At 39.7% G+C, this 21,606-nt stretch overlaps 1 protein-coding gene across 5 annotated transcripts in view; it reads left to right on the top strand.

Moving 5' to 3' along the window:
* ZFYVE9 (zinc finger FYVE-type containing 9) overlaps positions 1–21,606 on the top strand; it is a 77,422-nt gene that overhangs the window by 52,412 nt on the left and 3,404 nt on the right. For all 5 annotated transcript variants that reach the window (XM_072042013.1, XM_072042014.1, XM_027463406.3 and 2 more), the window contains 11 exons: positions 89–212; positions 1,994–2,116; positions 3,322–3,477; positions 11,129–11,353; positions 13,832–13,914; positions 14,648–14,752; positions 17,189–17,339; positions 18,782–18,862; positions 19,783–19,945; positions 20,762–20,867; positions 21,120–21,296. In XM_072042013.1, the coding sequence (XP_071898114.1) occupies positions 89–212; positions 1,994–2,116; positions 3,322–3,477; positions 11,129–11,353; positions 13,832–13,914; positions 14,648–14,752; positions 17,189–17,339; positions 18,782–18,862; positions 19,783–19,945; positions 20,762–20,867; positions 21,120–21,296 (1,494 nt within the window). The remainder of the gene's footprint in view (positions 1–88; positions 213–1,993; positions 2,117–3,321; positions 3,478–11,128; positions 11,354–13,831; positions 13,915–14,647; positions 14,753–17,188; positions 17,340–18,781; positions 18,863–19,782; positions 19,946–20,761; positions 20,868–21,119; positions 21,297–21,606) is intronic.

The following is a 21,606-nucleotide window of genomic DNA, read 5'->3' on the forward strand; positions in this document are numbered from 1 at the left end:
ACGTCTAGTAATCTAGTCAGCGAGCTCTTAAATGTTTATCATTATTGCATTTGTAATGTTGTCTTTTGTTATTGTTTGCTTCTTGTAGACTGATAATGCTTCTGTATTCTCGGGAAGTATAACTCAGGTTGGCAGTCCTGTTGGCAGTGCAATGAATCTAATTCCTGAAGATGGTCTTCCTCCAATTCTCATCTCCACTGGAGTAAAAGGAGGTAAGGGAGATAAGTTGATAGCTAGCTTTTATACTAACCAGTTGTAATTAACCCAATAGTTACTACATTTATTTTAAAAATAAGACAATGGCATTATGCTGAATATTTGAAGAAATTCACAGCAAGTACTTGTGACTAAATGTCATGACACTCATTTGCACTCCTGATCCTTATTAGCAATGAGGAAGAATCTCACGTTGCAATGAAATTACTGTAAGAAGTAAAATACAAAGCAAAAGGAAAATTAACTTCAGTCCAGTAATATGGGCTAATTTCTTCACTAATCGAACTGTAGGGAATGTTTCATACAGAGATACACTTTAATTAGCCTTCTGAATATTCATGCTTCCCTTCTCTGAAATTCTCTTGGAATATCTGTTCTGTCTGAGGCATCCCAGAGCACTGAATGCAACAGCACTATCTCACATCTTGGTCTGCAGTGAAGCATGCAGTAATTGTGATATAGCCTTCCAGAGTATACAAGTAGTGGAGGATTCTGAAAAACAAAAACTAATTTTCAAAAGGTTAAAAAAAGTATATATTTGTTCATCAGGCAATTGCTCTCCAGTCTAATTTGTGATGTTCTTTAATATGTTCCTGGTGTTAATTTATTTTTTCATCTTTTTTATATATACATATATATGCATACATTATATATATATATATTTATATTCCTTTTAAATATTTTGCTGGTACAGTGCATTTCTAATGTTAAGCCGGAAGCAACCTTTTACTGTAGGATATTGTCAAAACCAAAATGCAAGCAGCATTTCATTTCAAAACAAATCTGTTCCATCCTGTGTTAGCTGTTCATGTGGGTGCCTGATTATTCATTCTCCTCCACAAAAAGGAGGAGTGAAACTACACTATACTTTTTAGTTTTTATATAGGTAACCTCATGTAAATCACATTTTGTATGCTAAGTTGATTTTTTTTCATATGCTGTCACATACTGGATTTTCTTGATTTTTCTATGGTTCTATTCTTTGCAGTGTTTTACTTCCAATATTCTATTTAAAAACATTCCAAAAACACTTAAGCATTAGAAAGCAAAATTACCTTTCTTTCTAGATAATTGGAACTGGAAAGGTAATATAATTTTATCAAAACCTGTTTTTATCTTTGTAACTGTTTTTTGTTAAATCTTAAATGCAGAATAGATTATAATCACATGGATGACAAATTTTAGTTTAGTAGTCTTATGGATCTAATCATAGAGGGGAACTGTAGACATCTTCAAATGTTCGTGCTGGAATCCATTTTACACCACATTTAGACCTTCTATGATCTCTGAAAAACACTTTTATATAGAGTTTGTTACCATCTCTTTGTTATCTTCCCATTAGCTAATGCACTGAAAATGTTAAATTCTGTGACATTGGGGTAGCCCATATGTTGTGTTTGTAGTGCAGGACTGGTGGTCCTGTGCTTTACTGTGACATAAATAGCAATTGCCAACTTCTTTGTCATTTGGAGATTTCAGTTGACATCATGACACATTTCTCAATTTGATTTCCATTTTCTCCTCCAGTTGATACTAAAAAAAAATCTGATTTATAAAACAAGCTGTACTTTTCTAAAGGATGTACAGGTGTTATGCATATAAATGCTATTGAAGTTTGGAAATACCAGCTTAGGAAACAATCAAATCAGCAATACTTAAAGGGTTTTTTTAAATGTCAAAAGGAAAAAGCATCAGTATCTGGACTAACTGATTATAATACTGAGTACTGTATAACTAAATTGAGGACTTTACTATGTGTTTACCTGTTCTTTTATAGACTATGCAGTAGAAGAGAGGCCTTCTCAGATCTCTGTCATGCAGCAACTGGAGGATGGTGGCCCTGACCCTCTTGTATTTGTTTTAAATGCTAATTTGCTGTCTATGGTAAAAATTGTAAATTGTAAGTTGTTTTTTTATTTTTTATTTTTTATTTTTTATTTTTTAATTAAATAAGCCTTGAGATATGAGGGGAAATTTTGTATATATTATTACTAGGAAAAGCAGCATTTTTATTTGGTAGTATAGTCTAAGAAAGTGAGCATGGACTGAAAACATTGTACTTAGCCATATTAAATTAAATTATATTTTTATTCCCAGTGCTTTGACATTGATACATATAGTTTTGTTTAGCAAATATAAACTAGACTGATAGAGCCGCCAATCAGTTTTGGAGACAGGCATGCCCTGTCCAACTTGGTAGGGCAGAATATTACATCACTTATTTTTCCTTTGGTTGCTTAACTCATTTCACCGTCAACCCATCTTGGGAAGAGTATGTAGGATCCCATAGTAACATGCAAGTTCTGTGCTACTGCACATCTCATATTCTTTTCTATACTGTACAGGCGCATGTGTGTGTGTCCATGTGCTGAAAGAAGGAGGAACAACGAAGAGGCATATAGAGGGCTTCTTGTGTTAGTACCTCAGTTGATCTCTGTTACATAAAAAGATGTGAACAATTCAAAAGGTCAATTTTTGAGAAAAATGATTCAGTTCTGTGAAAAGTTCATACGATAAACTAACATGTTGTTTATAAACCTTTCAGCATCTTGTTAAATAGCAGTACATTTACATATGTATATTTAGATGAAAGACTTTATTCTGATATCATAGTATCCTCAACAAACAAATTTTGAAGCCTAGAGCATGTGTCATCATTAACATCCATGTGAAGAAGAACACAGTGATTGGGCGATCCACCTCATGAGAAAGATGTCACTGTCTGAAATTTGTGTAGTTGTCAGGGTCACCATATGCACAGCCAACAGCCTGGCCTTTTCTCAGGTTCCTTCATTCCCATTTAAATCCCACCCTTTAATTTGGATACAGAAACTGTTAAAAGTCTGCTCTGTGGAGTTAATCCCAAAATCTGACTGGGAGTTGTAATGCTCTGGCTGTTCCCTAGCTGCCAACTGGGAATTATTGAGCTGCTTTTGGTTTGGATGTGCCTGCATGCCAGATTTAGAACCTAAATGTGTCCATGTGACAGATATCACAACCAAATATGCTGTAAAACTGATTATTGAACTGTCTTTTTGTAGTGAATTTAGGCATATTTTTGTGAAATTCTGATTTTCTGTTCTGATACAATTTTCCTTTCTGCAGATGTGAACAGAAAGTGCTGGTGTTTCACTACAAAAGGAATGCACGCGGTGGGGCAGTCAGAGATAGTCATTCTCTTGCAGTGTTTGCCTGATGAGAAATGTTTGCCCAAGGATATCTTTAACCATTTTGTGCAACTTTATCGGGATGCCTTAGCAGGTAGGAAAGCTATCTATTAAAAATGATTTCAAAAGGAAGACTCTCCCTGTGGCAATTTTGTATTCAGCAGCCTTTACTTATTGTCTGCCCTGGCATTTCCGCCAGGTCTTTGCCTAAGAAATTGAATAGAGATAACACATACCTTAACATATTTCTCTACTTTGTTTAGCAATAAGTGTAGTAGGATGCTTAGAAGAGCTCCTGGAAACAGTAATTGCATTGCTTCTAATAATTTTTCTTAAGATAGCTAAGTCTGGATAGCTTTTTTCAAAGATAAGAAATAATATTTTGAGCATCACTGTGGACAGAATGTTAAATGCCCCCAAACCAAGTAGCTTAGAAGTTTGATTCCTATAGTGTGTGTTTATTGCCACACTATGGAGATACTATTTATATTGTAAAGTAGTACAGATTTTTGTATGTGTGTGTTTGCCTGGAATGAATTGTAAGGCATTGCAGAAATTATCCCTGAATTTTGAATTTTACTATCTGAATTACAAGATTGTATTATGTAACCTTTTGCAAGTTTCATATTTGAGGAGTAAATGGGCTTCCGCTTTTAACTATTGTTAGACCTTAGAGTTCAAAAACTATTGCAAGTTAAGAAAAAAACAAGCATTTGGTTCCAGTGATTAGAAAATAAAACTAGTTTCCCAGAGGTTAAATTACATTGCGTTAGGGTTATGTACTGAAAATAACATTTTAAAGGGTTCTGCATGTCATTTGAAATGCCTTTGCAGTGACTGAATCCAATTTTTAACTGAAATAATGAAAAAGATCTTTGTCTCCTAAAATATCTTGATAAAACAAAGGTCATCTTGTCCAGAGAGGTTGCCAGGTTCGGAATGTACTATTATCTCGTCATAAAGGATTTCAAATACATGGGAAACAAATAACCTTCCAAACCTCACTTCATTTACAATGCTTTATTTTCTAATTATGGTGTTACTTAGAGAGAGGTACAAAATGCTCTGGTTTTGTGTTTGCATATATATATTTATATATGAAAACACATATGTATACACAGATATAAATGCAGCTAGGTGTGTATATTGCAATGGTGTTCTGTATAATTACATTACAGAAATACATAATTTATAACTTCTCCATAATGTATTTGGAATTCTTTTTTTTAGTGCTCTCATGATAGTAATTTGATATCTTACAATTGCAGTTGTGCAAAGAGCTGCTTGTTATTGTACGATTTTTAATTAGAAGCCAAACTTCACTGCTTAAGTGTAATGTTGTTTTGATAGTGTTTGCTCTGTTTTGTGTTTCAGACATGCAGTAGAAATAGATACTGTATAGCAGCTCAAGGTGTGTGTAATACCAAACAGCACTGAAACTTTCATAGATCAATGCATGTCAATAAATTCCTGCAGCATTTTGTAATGCACAATCACAATATGCATCCTCCTTTCCTCCTCTTTTTTTTTTTTTTTCCCCCAAGTCATGTGTATTTGAGAGGGAGAAGTATATATGAGCGTGTTTGCAGCTCTAGCCATTTTCAGTGTCATTCAGCCAGAGAGACAGGATATGGTGCTGTAAGGTTTCAGTTTGGTGGTTGTAATCCCATGGAATCTGTTCGCAGTTTAGGTGCTGTTACAGACGCATCCATGTTTCCAAGTTTGTTCATTTCAGAGGTATTGCATCTCTCCTTGAGTTTAGATGTTAGTTTAGAGTTTAGACATTTAGAGCAAATGAGAATCCCACTAGAAATTAGGAACTATTTGAAACTGCCTCACAGTCTCATTCTTCATTATATATTGGTTTAAATTTATTTTGCCATGAGGACACTGAAGTAAATTCTGATGTTTCTTACTTATGTCCTGTAGTAAATGTTTATTTAAAAACCATCATAAAATAAAAAGACATACAGTATTTTTTATTGGAATGGAAACAAGACTTGCATACAGTGATATTGATTCTGTTTTGGAAAAGTTTTGGTTTTGCTGCTGCTTTTGTTTAGAACCAAAATTTATAGCGTTCCCTCCCCTTGTTTATTTAAGTAAAGTTCCATATCCATAGTGATTCATTTTTTATTTTTTTTCTCACGAGTCACACTTATTTACTGGCTTTTCCTGCTGAATTTTGAATTCTGCATTCAAACCTGGAAGCACAAACTTGTGTGTGCTCATGCCCCTCCCCAGATACTTCTCTCCTCAGAGTCTATTTTGTTTCTGGAGACCAAGTCCTGTCCTCTGTGCACTCAGCCATTTGCAGAACACGATTCTGGCATGTGCAGGTAGCAGCAGCAGAGCCCAGGCCTCTGAGCCGCCAGCCGAAACGTTTGGTCTGGATGCTTAATGTTTGCAGTTTGCCCTTCAGTTTTGTCTCCAGTTTCAGTGTGGATAAGATGTCAGTCGGGTGCAAAACCACTCTGAAACTTCATCAGTTGTCTTCTTAGGGGAAGTGCTCAACCTCAAGCTGTAGTCTAGTGTTAAGGCTTCCTAATTGTAAAACAGCTGAGAGATTTTGAAGGAAAAATGGCATTTTTCACTATAGATTGTATGTATGTGAGGTATAGTAAATTGTAAAGTTGTTAATTAAGGCAAGTATTAACTGCTGTTGTTTCTCTTGTTCTGTTTTTACTTTGGCACCTCCATCATCGAGCTCCCTGCTGTGTTCCCTTTCTTGTTTCGAAATTGAAAGCTAATGATTTCTGTTGTAGTTGTAGTAGTTGTACTGTTGTGGTAGTAATCCCATGATTATCCTTGTCTGTTGGCTATAAGCCTGGCAGGAGGTCTAGTGAATGGAAAAATGAGAACTTCTGTCCCTGTGAATGGGTACTTTGAAGCAGTTGGATGTGTTAATACAGAGCTGCCAGATACGCTTTAGTACATCAGCTCTGGTGGAATACAATAAATGCTACTGTTACTTCTGTAGGGAAAGCGCAAGTATGGCAGCAGCTTGAAATGGCTCTGTGATCCCCATGGTTCTGGGGGTGTTCTACCCCAATCACAGCTTTGGATATGTTTTACCCAGCCTGGTTTTATGTAAGCTGGTAGCTAAAACGGGTGAGAGCTATGGAGAAGTCCACATACATGTAGATATTCTGAACAGAGAACAGGTTAACTGAGTGAATAACACACCCCTGCAAGTGTGATATGGAAAGATGGGTACAAAATCAAACATATAAGGGGGGAGAGTGATTGTTTGGAAGACTGCCACAGTCTAGTCTGAGGAAGTTTTGGATGCTGGTGTAACTGCTGCTCACAATGATAGTAAGTGAAGCATTATGTTGTTGCTAATATGAGTAAGGCAATTCCAAATTAGTTGCTGATGTGTTTCAATGCAAAGATACTGAGTCTGGTCAGAAGTTTGAATGTTGAGTTTCATGTGTTTTTTTTCTCAATAATGGCATCTACTACAGATGTGTTGTGTGATTAAGTTACATCCACAGCTGTCTCTTTGTGGACATTTGTGTGGTAGGGACTGGGTTTGTGCTGTTTTTCTAAAGGCTATGTGCTCATTTGCTCTTGAAGAAAATCCATCTGGCAAGATTGATCCCAGGTGATTGATCCTTGCATTTCCGGCTGCAGGCCTAGGATGTCTGAACTTTCAGGATGTTGGCATGGTGTTTGGTACTTGGCAGGTCTTGGTTGTTACTGGTGGCAGTGGAATGAGGCCAGGCAGATGCAGCTTCTCTTCCAAACAACATATATATGCATTCCCTGAGACTGGATGCTAGTACCAGCTTTTTGACCTGGGATTAACCAAGTGGCATGGAGAATGTATCAGGAATTTAACTGCATCTGTTTTTGGTAAAAGCACCGAAATGGCTTCATTGTGTACTGAAGGCAGTAACAAACACAGGAGTATTTTTTTTTTCCTTCACCTTTCCTGGTATAAACTATTTTATTTGAGCCCAGAAGGGATTGCCAAACTGATAAGCAAAGAGCATTGTTCATCAGAGGAAGACACCTAAGTGAAGAATTCATAACACACTATGGATCATTACTGGAGACAGTCACATCAGTGGATACAAGCATGTTTGTTTTTTTAAAGGATTTTGTAGACGTGCTTAAGATTTAAGGTCAAGGGTAACCTAGTATAACTGAGAAAGAGAATAAATACAGACCTCCTGCAGAGTTGCTTTAGCTGCATCATACATGCTTATGATGCACTTATACACTTCCTAAATAATATGAATTGGCTGGTGTCAGGGGCTGGAACATACTGTAAGGAAAGGCACCCTTCTGTTCACTCTGAGTTACTTTAGAAAGGAAGTTGTGATATTTTGTAAATGAAATTACATGGTTTTTAGAATGATAGCTTTTTTCTGATGGTTCTTCTGACGGCTACACTTTCTCTACAGGCTTCTGAAATAGTTCTGTGCTTCTAATGTGTAACAGTGCAGTGGGCTGGGTTTGACCTCATCAAGTTGCTAATAGCTGTCCTTTATTTAAGGTAGCATTATGACAGCTTTAAGTACTTTGCGTCCACATAAATAAAAAGTGAATGGGAATTTACTGACAAATACGAGTATTTAGTAACTTACTGGTGGGACCTTGACTTAGAACCGCCTTCAAAGACATGACAGGAAAGACTGTCAAACCATGGGCAGGTCAGAAATATTTTGTGGGAGAAGCCCAGCTTTTTGACTTGCATTTGCTGCTTGAAAAGGGTGCTAGAGAGGTATTTGGGAGAACACTCCCTTGATTGTTCCCATGCTCTCTGCAAAGCAGGCTGCATGGCCTTATCAATAATGACTTGCAGCACAACTGCATCATCCCCGTTGTTGGCCCTTTAATAGTGTATCAGAGCTCGTACTGCAGGCTGCTTGTGTCTGCAGGAATACCCCATACTGCTGTGGCTTGTGGGGGCAAGGTGCTGAACAGCTCGGTGTAGGTTCCACTGAGGGGATTTTTCATATTTTTCTTAGCTGAAAAGCTTCTCGTTAAGGCAGCCCAAGCATGTGAGTCTTGAAGTTCCATCTCCTGAAACGGAAAAAATAAGTAGTCGTCCCCTTCTGCTGCAGCACTTGGCATCAGTCACAAGTGGAAATGTCTGCTTGCTTTGTCATTCCAGTGGGCAGCACCTCACCTCATGGATGGGGCTCTATGGCTTCCCTCTGCCTGGCCTCTTTCATGCAAAAAATAATTCAGAAAAGGGTCCAGCATTAATTCGTTTAGCATTTCATGCACTTGATACATTATGATCATGTCGTTGGAACCAAGAACCTCACCAACTAATTTTACTATCAGGCCTGTAGCTTCTGTTTGGCTAAGAACAGATGGGAAGGGAAAAAAGGAAATATAAATGAAGAGGAGATTATTGAGGGTAGGTGGGAACTGCTAAAGCAAATGAGTGGAGTTGAGATAGAAAGGTGCCAACAGCTATTTTAGATCAGAGAAAATCTTTTTCTTGAACACGAATTGGAGCATTGGGTTGCACTCACCAGCATTAGCAATGTATTCACTGAGCAGGCTGTAGTGTCACAGCACAGGCCAACAAAAATCTGTTTGCACAGGGTCTGATGTAGCTCTTATTAGTCATGTTAATCCCTTAGGTTAATGAATGGCTATTTTACACCAGGTATGCTCAGCTGAGTGTCATGGAAGTTGTAACCATTGTAAGAGTTCTGGAACCTGGTCCAGGTTGATGGTGTCAGCTCTGCCTTGTGTGTATCTGCAAAATTAAAAAGTCAACTTCTCAGAATAGCAGCAAGCAATGAATGAGCCTGAGCATGACATGGGGTGCCTGCACAGCTGAAGCCTGTTGTCCTTTACTAGAGAACTGAAGAGCTTTGTTTGTGCAGCACCTTGTGGGCACAACAACAACAACAAAGACAACTCCAGCAAGGTGCCCAGGAATAGCTGTACTGTTTTCATGCCAGGGCTGGCTTTGAGAGTGTTGCTGTGACTTGGGACTTTCACAGGGCATTCATGTAAGGGATGGTCTTGAAAGGACTCATTGGCTAATTTTTCCTTTGCTGGCCAAAACCGCACCTTCTGAATTTATTTTACTGCATTTGTAAATGCCTTTATATGCTTTTTAGGCTGTTTTGCAGTATAAAAATTGAGAAGGCTTTACTTAACGATCACTTTTGTATTACTGAGGATGTCATAGTTGCATTTCTGTGACATGTTTTTACTTGAGACCTGGTGTTTGTGTGTCATTTGTCTCGGCATGCCAGTGTCTAAGAAGGAGAAAAACTCCAGTTACTGTGTCTAGTTTGTGTGCATGTTGAAGTAGGGGGACAGCGTTGCTTCCTTCTCTGCCTTCCCTTCCTTTGTATCTTCTGAGTTCAGATACAAATGCCCCATTATGAGGTGGTGAGGAAGGAGTAGACACTGCTACTTAGCAGCCCCTCTGTCTGCAGGCTGTTCTGCTCATTATTTGCATGCTGTCGTTGTCATTTGATAAAAGGAATTACACTGTGGTTCTTTGCTCTGATGTTAAATGCTGCACTGGCTGCTGTAATAATCTAATCAACTTTCACATTCATTCAGCTGTTCTAGCATAAACATTTTTGGAAATTAAGGGCATCAAAGAATAAGAACTAGAGTAAAAATTAGTGGTGTTACTCCCCTGTGTCTGTCTCGGTTGCATTTTACATAAAGTATACTAATTAAGCGAATACTCTTTTGTGTAGTTCTTAAAATGACCTAGATCTTCAATATGACTGAGCAGGCACCCCAGTGGTTTGACTAAATGAGAGGACAACCAGTGGGCATTAATCATTTGACCAGGCGCACACCTCCTTTAATCACAGCTGGGTCTGAAAGTTTGGTTCAGTCATCAGAGCTTCTGCAGTGGAAATCTCGTGAGTGCCTGGGAGGTGCTGAACACAGGCTTCCAGTGAGCTTCTGTAGTGCCAGGGGGAGGCTGCAGGCATCAGTACTGGCCTGCGCTACCCTTCCTCTTTCCTGGCCATCCCTGGGATGCACCATCCCCTCCATTTCACCTCCTTGACTACTTGACACAGGCAGATGACTGAAATGCTCAAGACATGTCTCCCTCCCTGCACATTCCCCATGCTCCACCTGTTATTTTTTAACTGAAATTAATTCACTGAACCATTTTTGCCAGCCATGAAGAATCTGTCAAATCATGGCAACCTCAGTTCTCAGTCTGCTTTATCTCTTCAAGTATGTATTAGTTAAAAAATAAATAAATTGCTCCATTCTGAGACGTGTACATGTATGTCAAGGTACTGCTGTTTTCCTTGGAAAATGAGTAGGCTTTGTACATATTTTGGAATGTATTGCTTTATACATGTGTGCAGCTGGAAAGAAGGAGAAAAAAGGAGTGGTGGTGGGTTTGTGATTGTACGTACTGTCCTGGTAACGCTTGCAGGCGCGGCTCAGCCAGGCAGGTGCAGAAAAGAAGCTGTGCATGTTCCTACAAATCTGACTTCCTACCTGTAGCAGTCAGTGAGTATCTGTTATCACCAAAGGGGGATCAAGCGGTGATACCATGGCTCTGATGGCTCTAGTCTACAAGTTATTTCATAACAGATGGCACAGTTTTTCCCAAAGGGGACCTGAGCTCCTGTCTGCAGCAAATCATTGCTTCTTGTGTTAGTGGTAGGCATTAATGCTTCAGGAAGCAAAGTGAGTTAAATGATTCTTTTTCTCTTGAAAAACTCTTTAGATTCTTGATACAGCTCTCAGTCTAGTGATGTAATGAGTATTTTTGTTCACAGGTAACGTTGTGGGCAACCTGGGACACTCCTTTTTCAGCCAGAGCTTTCTTGGAAGCAAAGAACACGGAGGGTTCCTGTACGTTGCAGCTACGTATCAGTCCCTGCAGGACCTGGTGCTCCCAACCCCGCCCTACTTATTTGGCATCCTCATTCAGAAGTGGGAGACGCCCTGGGCTAAAGTGTTCCCCATTCGGCTAATGTTGAGACTTGGAGCTGAATACAGACGTAAGTAACACGTGCTCATTTGACTGCAATTATTTCTGCAGAAGAATCCGTTCTGATTTAGAGCACACAAGGCCCAGCCCTAAATTGCTACCTAGTAAAGTCACGCAAGCTTAAACGGGCAAGTAAAAATTGTTGTTGCTGGTGTTTCGTACCCAGATTGCATCCAGCTACTAGCACAGCAGTCCTGAGGTCTTTGATATGACCTACAGCTTTTTTACAGCTGTAAGAGTTGATCAGTGAGTGAGCTGTTCATGGAGACAAATCCAGTTCTGAGTAATTGTTTGTCTTTCACTTGGTGATCTGAAAATAGGGTACTGTGGAGAACAAGTCTGATTTAGTTGGTGTGGTTAGGGCAAATGAGAGCCTTTGAGATGTTAGGTTCTTTCCATGCTGAAACGGAAGTGTGTTTGCTCTTAGATTTGTAAAACCATGCTCGTTATTCCGAGAATAACAATATACTTGTGGGGACAACTGATGTAGCAATTTGTTAGGAAAATTCTGTTGCAAATAATAAAAACTAAGATGGAGAGAGTGTTTCAGCTAATTAAAACCTTAGCAGCTAGCATGGAATTAGCATTAAGTTATGATAAAATCTTTTTCAAAAGACACTGTCCATCACTGGAGCAAAGAGATTACTGGAAGTCTGACCGCCGTGATGGGCCAAAAATTTGCTGCTTTAATTGGCACATCTTGTAAATCTGAATTCCTACATCGTTGTTAATGTTTTTTCACAGGCACTTATCAATATTTCCATAAATTTAACAAAGGAATTTTTAGAATATGCCCTACGTTCATTTTTAAATGTAACTTGTGATGTGTAGAGAATGCCGTTTGGGAATTTTCATAAAACACATGTTACTGGAAGGGAAAAAGGAAATCTTCAAAGCTTCCTTTCTGAGGATGAGGAATGTAGATTAAACTTGTTCAAACAAACATTAGTGTTAAAGGTGTGTACGTTTTTGTGTGTATCCATGAGGTTTTTAAGTAGTATATTTATTCCCATCAGTATTTAGAAAAACAAACAAAGATGCTCATATTTTGGTTATGACATCTGTTTTTTGGCTGTGACATCTGTTTTTGAGCACAGAAATAAATGTTCTGATATTCACAGGCAGAAGTGCCTGCTCTGGGTTTAATGGGAAGCTGGCTTTGAGTTGCTTTTATAGAAGCATGGGTTATAGAAGCCGTGAGTTGGATTTGGGCATATTCACTTCTCCTGTGATGCAGCGCACTCCTTCAGTCCCCTCCAGCTAAGGGCTGCATTTGTGTCCCTGGTGTCCTTGGGTACATCCTTTTTTTTCTGGTGGAATTTGTCAGATTCCTGCCACCCATCCAATTCTGTTGGATGTGCAGCAGATGAGTTGCAGGAGTCACGCTGGGTTGCTAGATAGCCAGAAAATGGCTGCTGAGCATCTGCAGATCAACCAGACAGCTCAAAGGCAGGGAATGCAGCGTGTTTGGGATGGAGCTGAGCTGCTGTACGCAGCCAGGGTGGCAGACACAGGAAATTCAGCACCTCTTGGTGCATCAGGACACCATGCCTGAGCTGGTCAGCTCTGCAGAGTGTGTGTAGGAGCTGTGATACTTTCCAGATGCCGCATCAGTGTGCAGAAGCTGGAGTTCATTTCTATATGGAAATCCTGATGATTTAATTCCAATTGCTGAGCTTTTGCAGCCCCTTCTCATTGCAGTGGGAACTATGAAGATGTACAGCATTTTGGAAAATTGGGCTGGGTGGTTGCCTGAGCATAGTTTAGGAACCTTCCTTCAAATACACGTTTAGAAGACCTTGGCGTTACATATTACTGCGTGAGTCATGTTTCAAGCTCTGTTAGGGCTTCTGCTGCAACATCATGTAATGTAGCCAGATCCATATGCTACACGAGGAGTTGCATCAGAGGTGTTTTACAGGTATGGCCAAGTCAGCCAAGGAATGCAGGTATTCTGCATTGTTGACATACTGTAAATGCCCTTTTAATTTCTTTTTACATACTCCTGTAGAGAATTTGCCACACTCGTATGAAATTATGAAAACAGAACATGAAATAATCTCAATATTATTACTTGAATGTAACATGCCAGCAACAGAACCTAAAGGCTTAGGATGCTATAGTGGAGAGTGGTCATAAAAAAAGGGAGAAGATGTTTCTAAGTATTTTGAAAAAGGCATTCAGAAAGGCCATCTTTGCAATCAGGATCCAGGTCATGAGGTTCAGTCTTGCAGCATGGCACTTAGCTTTCCATGTATTTGTTCTTATTGCTTCTAGTGTGGCGGGCAAGGAGCCATGACCTGTGTGAGGTGCGTTGTGATGTTACACCCTTCTTTGCTTTAGCTTTTTTAACTCTGGCCTTCTTTCCAATCTCTTCTTTTGCTGCTGCTTACCACGTTCAAGTGAGGAGCTTGTATTTGAGTCTGTTTTTTGCAGAATCTCGGTATGCAAAGCTGAATTTGACTTTTTCTGTTTTATTTTATCCTAGTTTATCCATGCCCACTTTTTAGTGTCAGATTTCGTAAGCCTTTGTTTGGAGAGACTGGACATACGATTATGAACCTTCTTGCAGTAAGTGCTGAGACTCAGCTTGTACATTCCATCGGTGTGCATGGTCACGTGGGGAGAACTGGACTCCTGTTGCATGTAGTAGCTGGCATGCTTAAAAGGTGATGAGAGGAGGTAGTGGGCATTTGGGTGAATTGCCTGCTGTTACTGGTATTGGAAGTTTGATTTTGACAGCAGGTGAATTGTAAAAAGGTTCCCAAAACACCCCAAACCTGGTGACCTAAGAATGTTTGGATCTGGAAATAAGTGCAACAGTTGCTCTGCTTCCTTCCTCAGAAGTGCTAGGTCATCACAGTGTTCAGTCACAGCTCTCGGCTATACAGAGCTTCAACAAAGTGAACTTATCAGCTCTTCCTGCTTTGCTAATATTTTCAGTATAGAAAATTCTCTTGGATGCATGACTTAATCTCAGTGCTAGAAAAAAAAGAACTAATAATGCTGTCCAGTAACGTAACAGAACACAGAGAACAAATTTCCTTGTATTCAAGGCTGGAGAACATTAATTTTGATGAAAGAAAATCGGTGAAATGACTAACGGGCACAATGATGGTTTTTCATTTGTGTACTTTGATTCTGTAGGTTACAAGCTGGGATGTTTCCCTCCCTCCCTGCTTTCCAAGTCACTGATGATAATTATTTTAATGAGCTAACTGTTGGTCATTAGAAAAGTTATGAAACCTACATTGTTAATTATGATCATCATGCCTAACTTTTAAAAACTTGTTTTAATTACCAGGACTTTAGAAATTACCAGTACACGCTGCCTGTGGTCCAAGGTTTAGTGGTTGATATGGAAGTCAGAAAAACCAGCATCAAAATTCCCAGCAACAGATACAATGAGGTAACATTTAAAAGAAATACATTTATTTACAGTTTCTTTGTGGTTGGAGGACCTGAGATCTAAAGGAATTTTATTCTCTTTCACTAGGGAAAACTGTCTCAAACTCAGATGATAAATGCATGATGCACACATTTCTTGAGAGGAAGTGATGGTGGCTCTGCAGGAAAAATGCAATTCAGTTCAGTGTTAATAAAGCTGGAGATTATTTCTTTTTTTCTTCAGGCTTTTTAATTGTTTACATATAAAGTGTAAAGAGTAGAAAATATTAGATTGCAAATACTATTTTGATTTCAGCAAGTAAGTTGACAAATTTTACACTTGAGGTAAACTAGGAGGAAAAAGTGCATTAACTTTTCTCATCTATGTTGTGTGTGTGTATACTTGCAGCATTTATTCATATTTGTTGGATTGCTGTTTATGTAAAATCTCTCTCTGCATCTAAATGCTACACTTGATTTCTAGTCTGAGAAAATCAATCAGTTTCTTTAGGATTTAGTGCTGTTGAGAAAGCTGAGTGACAGGATATTTGAACAATAATGAAAGAGGGTAATGGAGAGAGTGATTAATTTTGTGGTCTGTCTGAACAGGAGGGGGGTAAATGTGGTATTTTGAAACCAATCAGAAGTAAGAACAAGAACAAAGCTCCTGGGCAAAATGGTATTTTTAAAAGCTCTTGTAGTATCAGAGCAGAATACAGCTTTATCACATAAGAAAATTCCCCTGCAAGAAGCATTTGAGTAAACTAATATTAAAAATGTTTTTATGGAAATTCAAAACGAGGACACTGGTGAAGGTTCAGTTAAAGGGTGTATTGATTCTTGATGCTGTTGTGAGAAAATGGAGAAGGTCAGTGAAGTCTGCATGCACTAGATATGTGTTGGTACATGTCATAGTTTCAGCTGGGATAGAGTTAATTTTCTTCCTAGTGACTGGTATGGTGCTGTGCTTTGGATTTAAGAGGAAAATAATGCTGATAACACAGTCATGTTGTACTTATTGCAGAGCAGTGAGCAGAACAACAGCACACAAGCTGCAGTTCAGCAAGTGTTAGTTGTGCCTGATGTTTATAAGTCCGTTAGCGTCAGCCTGGTATTAGATATTGCACTAGGCTGGACTCAGAGAAAATTCCCATGTTATGCAGCATAGCAGAACCATTGTGCTTGGGCTCTTTCTCCGATGTGAAGTGAGGACTCAGCTTTTTAAAAGGAGAAAGTGTTATTTATTTAACATTATTGCCTGCAATCCAGTTGAAAGGTTGAATTGCTAGAGATTTTTCATCTGAGTGTAGTTTGAATTAAGCTGGATTAAGCCATCAGACCTTTACTTTTTCTCCCAAGTAAAGCAATATTTAATTAGGACAGTGTCACTCAAACTGTCTTGAAAATGAAAACCTCATTTTAAATCTATTGCATGCATTAAATGTGGAGAATTCAGACTGCAATTAACAGATTAAATATTAATCTCTAGTTTTTCTATTAAATGCATATTTTTTTCTTCAAAATGATTTTAGCTTTCTATAACTTCAAGTGATACTCAGTTGCCTGTCTGAAACTATTTAGTCCCTCAGGAAAGACAACTGCCCTTTTTTTAATGAGTTGCCTTGTTACTAAATACAGTTGCCATGTCCAATTGTTTCTCGTTATGCTAAAAGCAGCTGCTGGACTCTATAAAGATGGCTGCTGTCGAGCTAAAATCTTGTTTCTGGAGCATGACATGATAAACTAGATAATGAAATACGCTGCTGTCTAATGCAAAATCTTAATTAAGTTTCCTCCCCAAACATTACACCTGTGCACATTTGTCAATAGTGAGCATCAACTAATGTTTCTGACACTGTAATTAAGGTTTTATGTTAGACTGAGGAAGATAAATGTGTTGTGTGTAGCGTGCGTGCTCTCAGCTACAGAAAGCAGAGGATGGGAGTCTGAGCGCTGTTCAGAGATGTCAGCATTTTCCTTCTCTGCAGGGTTTTCACCAGAGAGATGTAACTTAATTAGCTTTCTTTTTTTTCCTTTAAGCAAGTATATAATTTTTGGTTTTGAAACTAATTCCAGATATAGGTGACTCCTTCAGTTTTCATTTAAGATCAAAAATCTCATAGTCTAAGACTACACGAAGAGAGGAGAAAATGAAAGAAGCTGTTGTGTTTTTTTTACAACAGCTAGAGAAGGCAGTTTGGCAACCTGTAGGTCATCTGTCCTTCGTACCAGTTATCTTAATTACATGAAAGGTGACACTTGAAAGCATCTAGATGATATAAGACCTGAACCCTCTTTTCAAAAGCAGTTTATGGTTCTAAGTGCTTAAGTCTGTCCAGCACAGGACTATGAGCACTCCTGAGAATCTTTCTCTGTCTGATTAAACTGTTCCAAGAGTCACCTCTTTATGATATTGCTCGACAAACAGGGTAAAAATGGTAAACCTTTTTGTTTGCAGATGATGAAAGCCATGAACAAATCCAACGAGCATGTTCTAGCAGGGGGAGCGTGCTTCAACGAGAAAGCAGACTCGCATCTGGTGTGTGTTCAGAACGATGACGGGAATTACCAGACGCAGGCCATCAGCATCCATAATCAGCCGAGGAAGGGTGAGGACAGGGTTCACGAGGAGGCTGTTCCCTCATGGTGCTCTGCATGACTTCTTTTTGCCATTCTTATGCCATTACAGCATGTGGCTTTGTGAACCTGGCGGGGTTGGTTTGTCTGTATTTCATTGTTTTTGCTAGAAGTTCAGAGAAAGTAATTGTGACCACTGGCTTTCCTGAAAGGGCAGCTTTGTGAGTTAGACCTGCAACACAAGGGACAGTACCACGTTGCTCTGTATGCCCTTTATTGCCTCAGTGCTTTATTCCCCTTGCAGAATCCATGACCTCAGATGTCAAGGGGCATGCTATGCCGTTTGTGTCCTGTGTACAGTCCACATCACACTTCCTAGGTCAGCAGTGCTGTTCTGAATTTGTCTGAGGTGTGCTGGCAGCTCCGTAAATCCAGCAGACATAAAATAAAGCCCCCAGCACCTTGCTCCCTCGTAAATACGGTAATGCTGCTTGCACAATACAGCTTAGGATGTGCGGTGCTCCAGAGGTCGCAGTGCTGTAACTGGCTGAGGCAACACCTCGACATTAATAGCAAGAGCAGCCTTTGGCGTTGTTGAAGCCTGGAGGTGGGGCTGTGGTTGCCTGTGCTCTACCTCTATAAAACTATTTCAAAGGAGGAAGATGAGGTTTAGTGGGAGAAAAAGGTGGATAGGAATAACCAATAGCAGCAGCTTTCTAACAGTGCATCTTCAGGAAGCTCCCTGTGTTCACCTCAGTTAGACCGTCTAATTTCCAGGCTTTATGCTTGGTACAAAAGGCTGAAATGATGCAGCAGCACTGTTCTGAGAATGTCAGTACTGGGGTTTTGGGAAAATTTCTGACAAAGACATTTATGAGAACAAACAAGATAGAGAACAGCTTTTGTTTGGCAAGTATCCCCATATCCAGGGAGTATACTGGCATGGGATATCCCTCAGGGCTGGTAGTCTTCCCTGAGTTCTGCTTGTTTTACATATGGGATGAACAGAGGGATTTCCAGCACGTACTGCATGATGCTCAGTGATCATTTAAGAGAATCTTATTTTAGATCAGCTGGCTTTGAGCTGTGGTCTTTCCAGGGGGTTGGTGTTAGTGGGATCCATAGGCAGCTCACACAATCTTAGCCAGCTGTGTGAGAACTTCTAGAAGTGAATTATGTAACTGGTTATCCTAAATTAATAGTCCTGAAACAGAAGCATTTGTGGGGAGGGAGTCACAAAATATGAACATGTATTAAGGCTGACAGAACTACTGTCCAGTTTAGAAAATAACTGGATGATTTGCCCTTCCATATCCAAGTGTGTAACGCGTCAAAGTTGCGTAACTCTGAGCAGCATTTGTTCTGATTTAGATTAATCGCCTCTCTGGATGATAGAGCTGTGTTGCCTGATTCTCATACGAGGCATTGTTTCGATGAAAGCCTCACTAAATCACTCCTGTTGTTGTTGTTGCAGTGACTGGTGCCAGCTTCTTTGTGTTCAGTGGAGCTTTAAAATCCTCTTCAGGCTACCTGGCCAAATCCAGTATAGTAGAAGGTAAGAACTGAGCTGCTTGCTGCAAGCCCGCTGCTTCCCCTCTACCGCTGCTCAGCTCTGTAGTTATCAGGGCTCTGCTGTTATGCCTTGGGTATTGGAATCACGCTGCTGCTTCAGCTTTATCTTACTTTTTAGCCCAGAAAACTGCTTCCTTTAATGAGGGGGAACTTACCCAGATGCTCTAGGACAGGGACACAAGAAAATGAGGGTAAAATATGAAATACCTGGCTTGTGATTGTGGTATCAGTGTACTGGTTGGGGCTGAACGAGGAAATTATGAGCCTAAGAAATACGGAATGTGTAATGCACAGACCAGGAGAGGAAGCCCCACTAACCTTACTGTGTTCCCAAATAGCTCTGCATTATGTACGGTTATGAACGTGCATTTATAGGTTACTGCGTGATGCGATGAGAACAAGAAAAGTCAGGATCACTGTTGTGGTGCCTCTTGGTTTTGTTCACCCTTCTGTTACCACGTGTGACATGACAGAAAGAAAATTCATGACCACACGCCAGACTGAAAACTGTCAGTGCTGGAGTGCTGCCTCTGGTGCCAGGAGTGGTATCTGAATGGAGGCAGTCACATGTGGTTTCTGAGTGTTACCTGGAGCAGGTGTCAGTTTTGGGGCAAACAAATGTGGATGTTTATAGAGCTGACTTTACCTGGTAAATGGTCTTCATGTTTTATCTTTTTTTTTTTTTTTTTTTTTTTTTTTTTTTTACTAATCAGCATCCATCAGTGTTGCATGTTTTAGGAATCTGAGTTCAGAAATGGGCTTGTGTAGTGTTAAAATGGATTTTTAACTTTTCTGTTGTTTGTAAGAGGAAGGATGGAAGGATGCACTTTTTTTTTTTTTTTTTTTAGTAGGGTCTGTTCATTGTGGCTTATCTTGGCTTATGAGGATTTTTTGGTTCTCTAGATGGAGTGATGGTCCAGATAACTGCTGAGAACATGGACTCTTTGAGGCAGGCCTTGAGAGAGATGAAAGACTTCACCATCACTTGTGGCAAAGTAGATGCTGAAGATCCTCAGGAACATGTTCACATTCAGTGGGTAGAAGATGATAAAAACTTTAGTAAGGGGTAAGCAGAGGAGCAATCGCTCAACATGTTTGACTGTATTTGTTTAAAACTTTAATTGATCTTATAAGGTGCATGGGCCCTCAAATCAATAGGAATTACAAGCTTGTGGCTCTGTTTTGAGTGACAGGGTGCAATTAAACATAATGAGACTAGAACTGAGACAGTAAAGCTTTGGGGCATCAATTTAGAAAGCTGTCAGTGCTATGGATTCTTTCGCCATTGCTAATATCCAGTTACTGGAAACCACTAATCTGGCCCCAACACTCAGTGCCGAACCCTGCGTGTCATGGTCACATTGCACTCTTGGTGCTTAGTTTGCATTAAGTAGTGCTGGAAGGAAAACTGCTGAACACCAACAGCACATTTCCTACCTTGATAGTTCAGCCAAGAGAAAAGCGTGTATGGCAGCGTAACTAAGTGCTTATGGTGCTTAAGAGCTGTTGTGATGGGTACAGGCATTAAGGAGTCATCACTCATCATTATGAAGGTTCAGGCCTAGCATCATTGGCACAACTAGCAGGGGTATGCAAGATCACTGGTTTTGGCACACTGAGACAAGCCTTTGTTCAGGGACTTCTCTTCTGAGGCTAGTTTTGGTCTGTGCCCTGTTAAGCTGATGCGGCAAGTTGCTGTGCAGCAGTAGTTCAAATTGCAGAGCACTGCAGTTATGACAATAACCTGCAGCAATCCTGTTGGGCTTTGGTGTACCAGAGGCACTGCTTTTTGATCTGTGACATACTTCTCCTCTGCAGTGTTCTCTGTTCAACTTGTATCTTTGGTAAAGTAGGAACTTACCACTTTCCCTCCCCTCTGCAGTGTTGTAAGCCCTATTGATGGCAAATCAATGGAGTCTATAACGAGCGTGAAGATATTCCATGGCTCGGAGTACAAGGCAAATGGAAAGGTCATTCGGTGGACAGAGGTAAGTCACTCAAATTGAGCTGCAAGTAAACTGACACTTAGCACTTGGGGACTGCAACACAACTATTAAATATCTGTTGTTTGGAAGATGTTTTGTTTGTTTTCCCTACGGTGGCTTGTCTTCAGAAGCTTTTACTTGTTTTCCCTGAGAATCTCTTCAAGTATTCTTTCATAAAAAGTTTAAATGGCATCTCAGTAACATTATTTTCTAGAAAACTCCAAATGTTATATCTCAATTAATTCTTTCCTTAAGGTGTTTTTCCTGGAAAATGATGAGCAACATAATGGTCTGAGTGACCCAGCTGATCACAGCAGATTGACTGAAAATGTGGCAAAAGCTTTCTGCTTAGCTCTCTGTCCTCATCTTAAACTCTTAAAAGAAGACGGAATGACAAAGCTTGGGCTGCGTGTTACTCTCGACTCAGATCAAGTAAGTCTTGAATAGTTTGTTTAATAATTGGGGGGGGTGCTTTGTTGTTTTTTTTTCCCCGCAAAAACAAGGAAAACTATTCTGTTGGTTAAAGTACCACCACTATCAGATGCTAATCTAGGAGTGCTGTTATTTGGTGTTTTGGGCCATCAGTTACAACAGGAAAGCTACTACAGCACACAAGTAAGCAGAAAGGCCTGACCCTCTCTATTCCACTAGCAGCAACTGCTGGTGGTCAAGAGACCTATGCACAGCCCTCAAAGGTGGATGCTGCAAAAAGACTAAGCTCGCCTTTCTACCAGAAGTTAAA

The sequence above is a fragment of the Anas platyrhynchos genome, chromosome 8 (genome assembly GCF_047663525.1).
Source record: "Anas platyrhynchos isolate ZD024472 breed Pekin duck chromosome 8, IASCAAS_PekinDuck_T2T, whole genome shotgun sequence".
Lineage (NCBI taxonomy): Eukaryota > Metazoa > Chordata > Aves > Anseriformes > Anatidae > Anas > Anas platyrhynchos.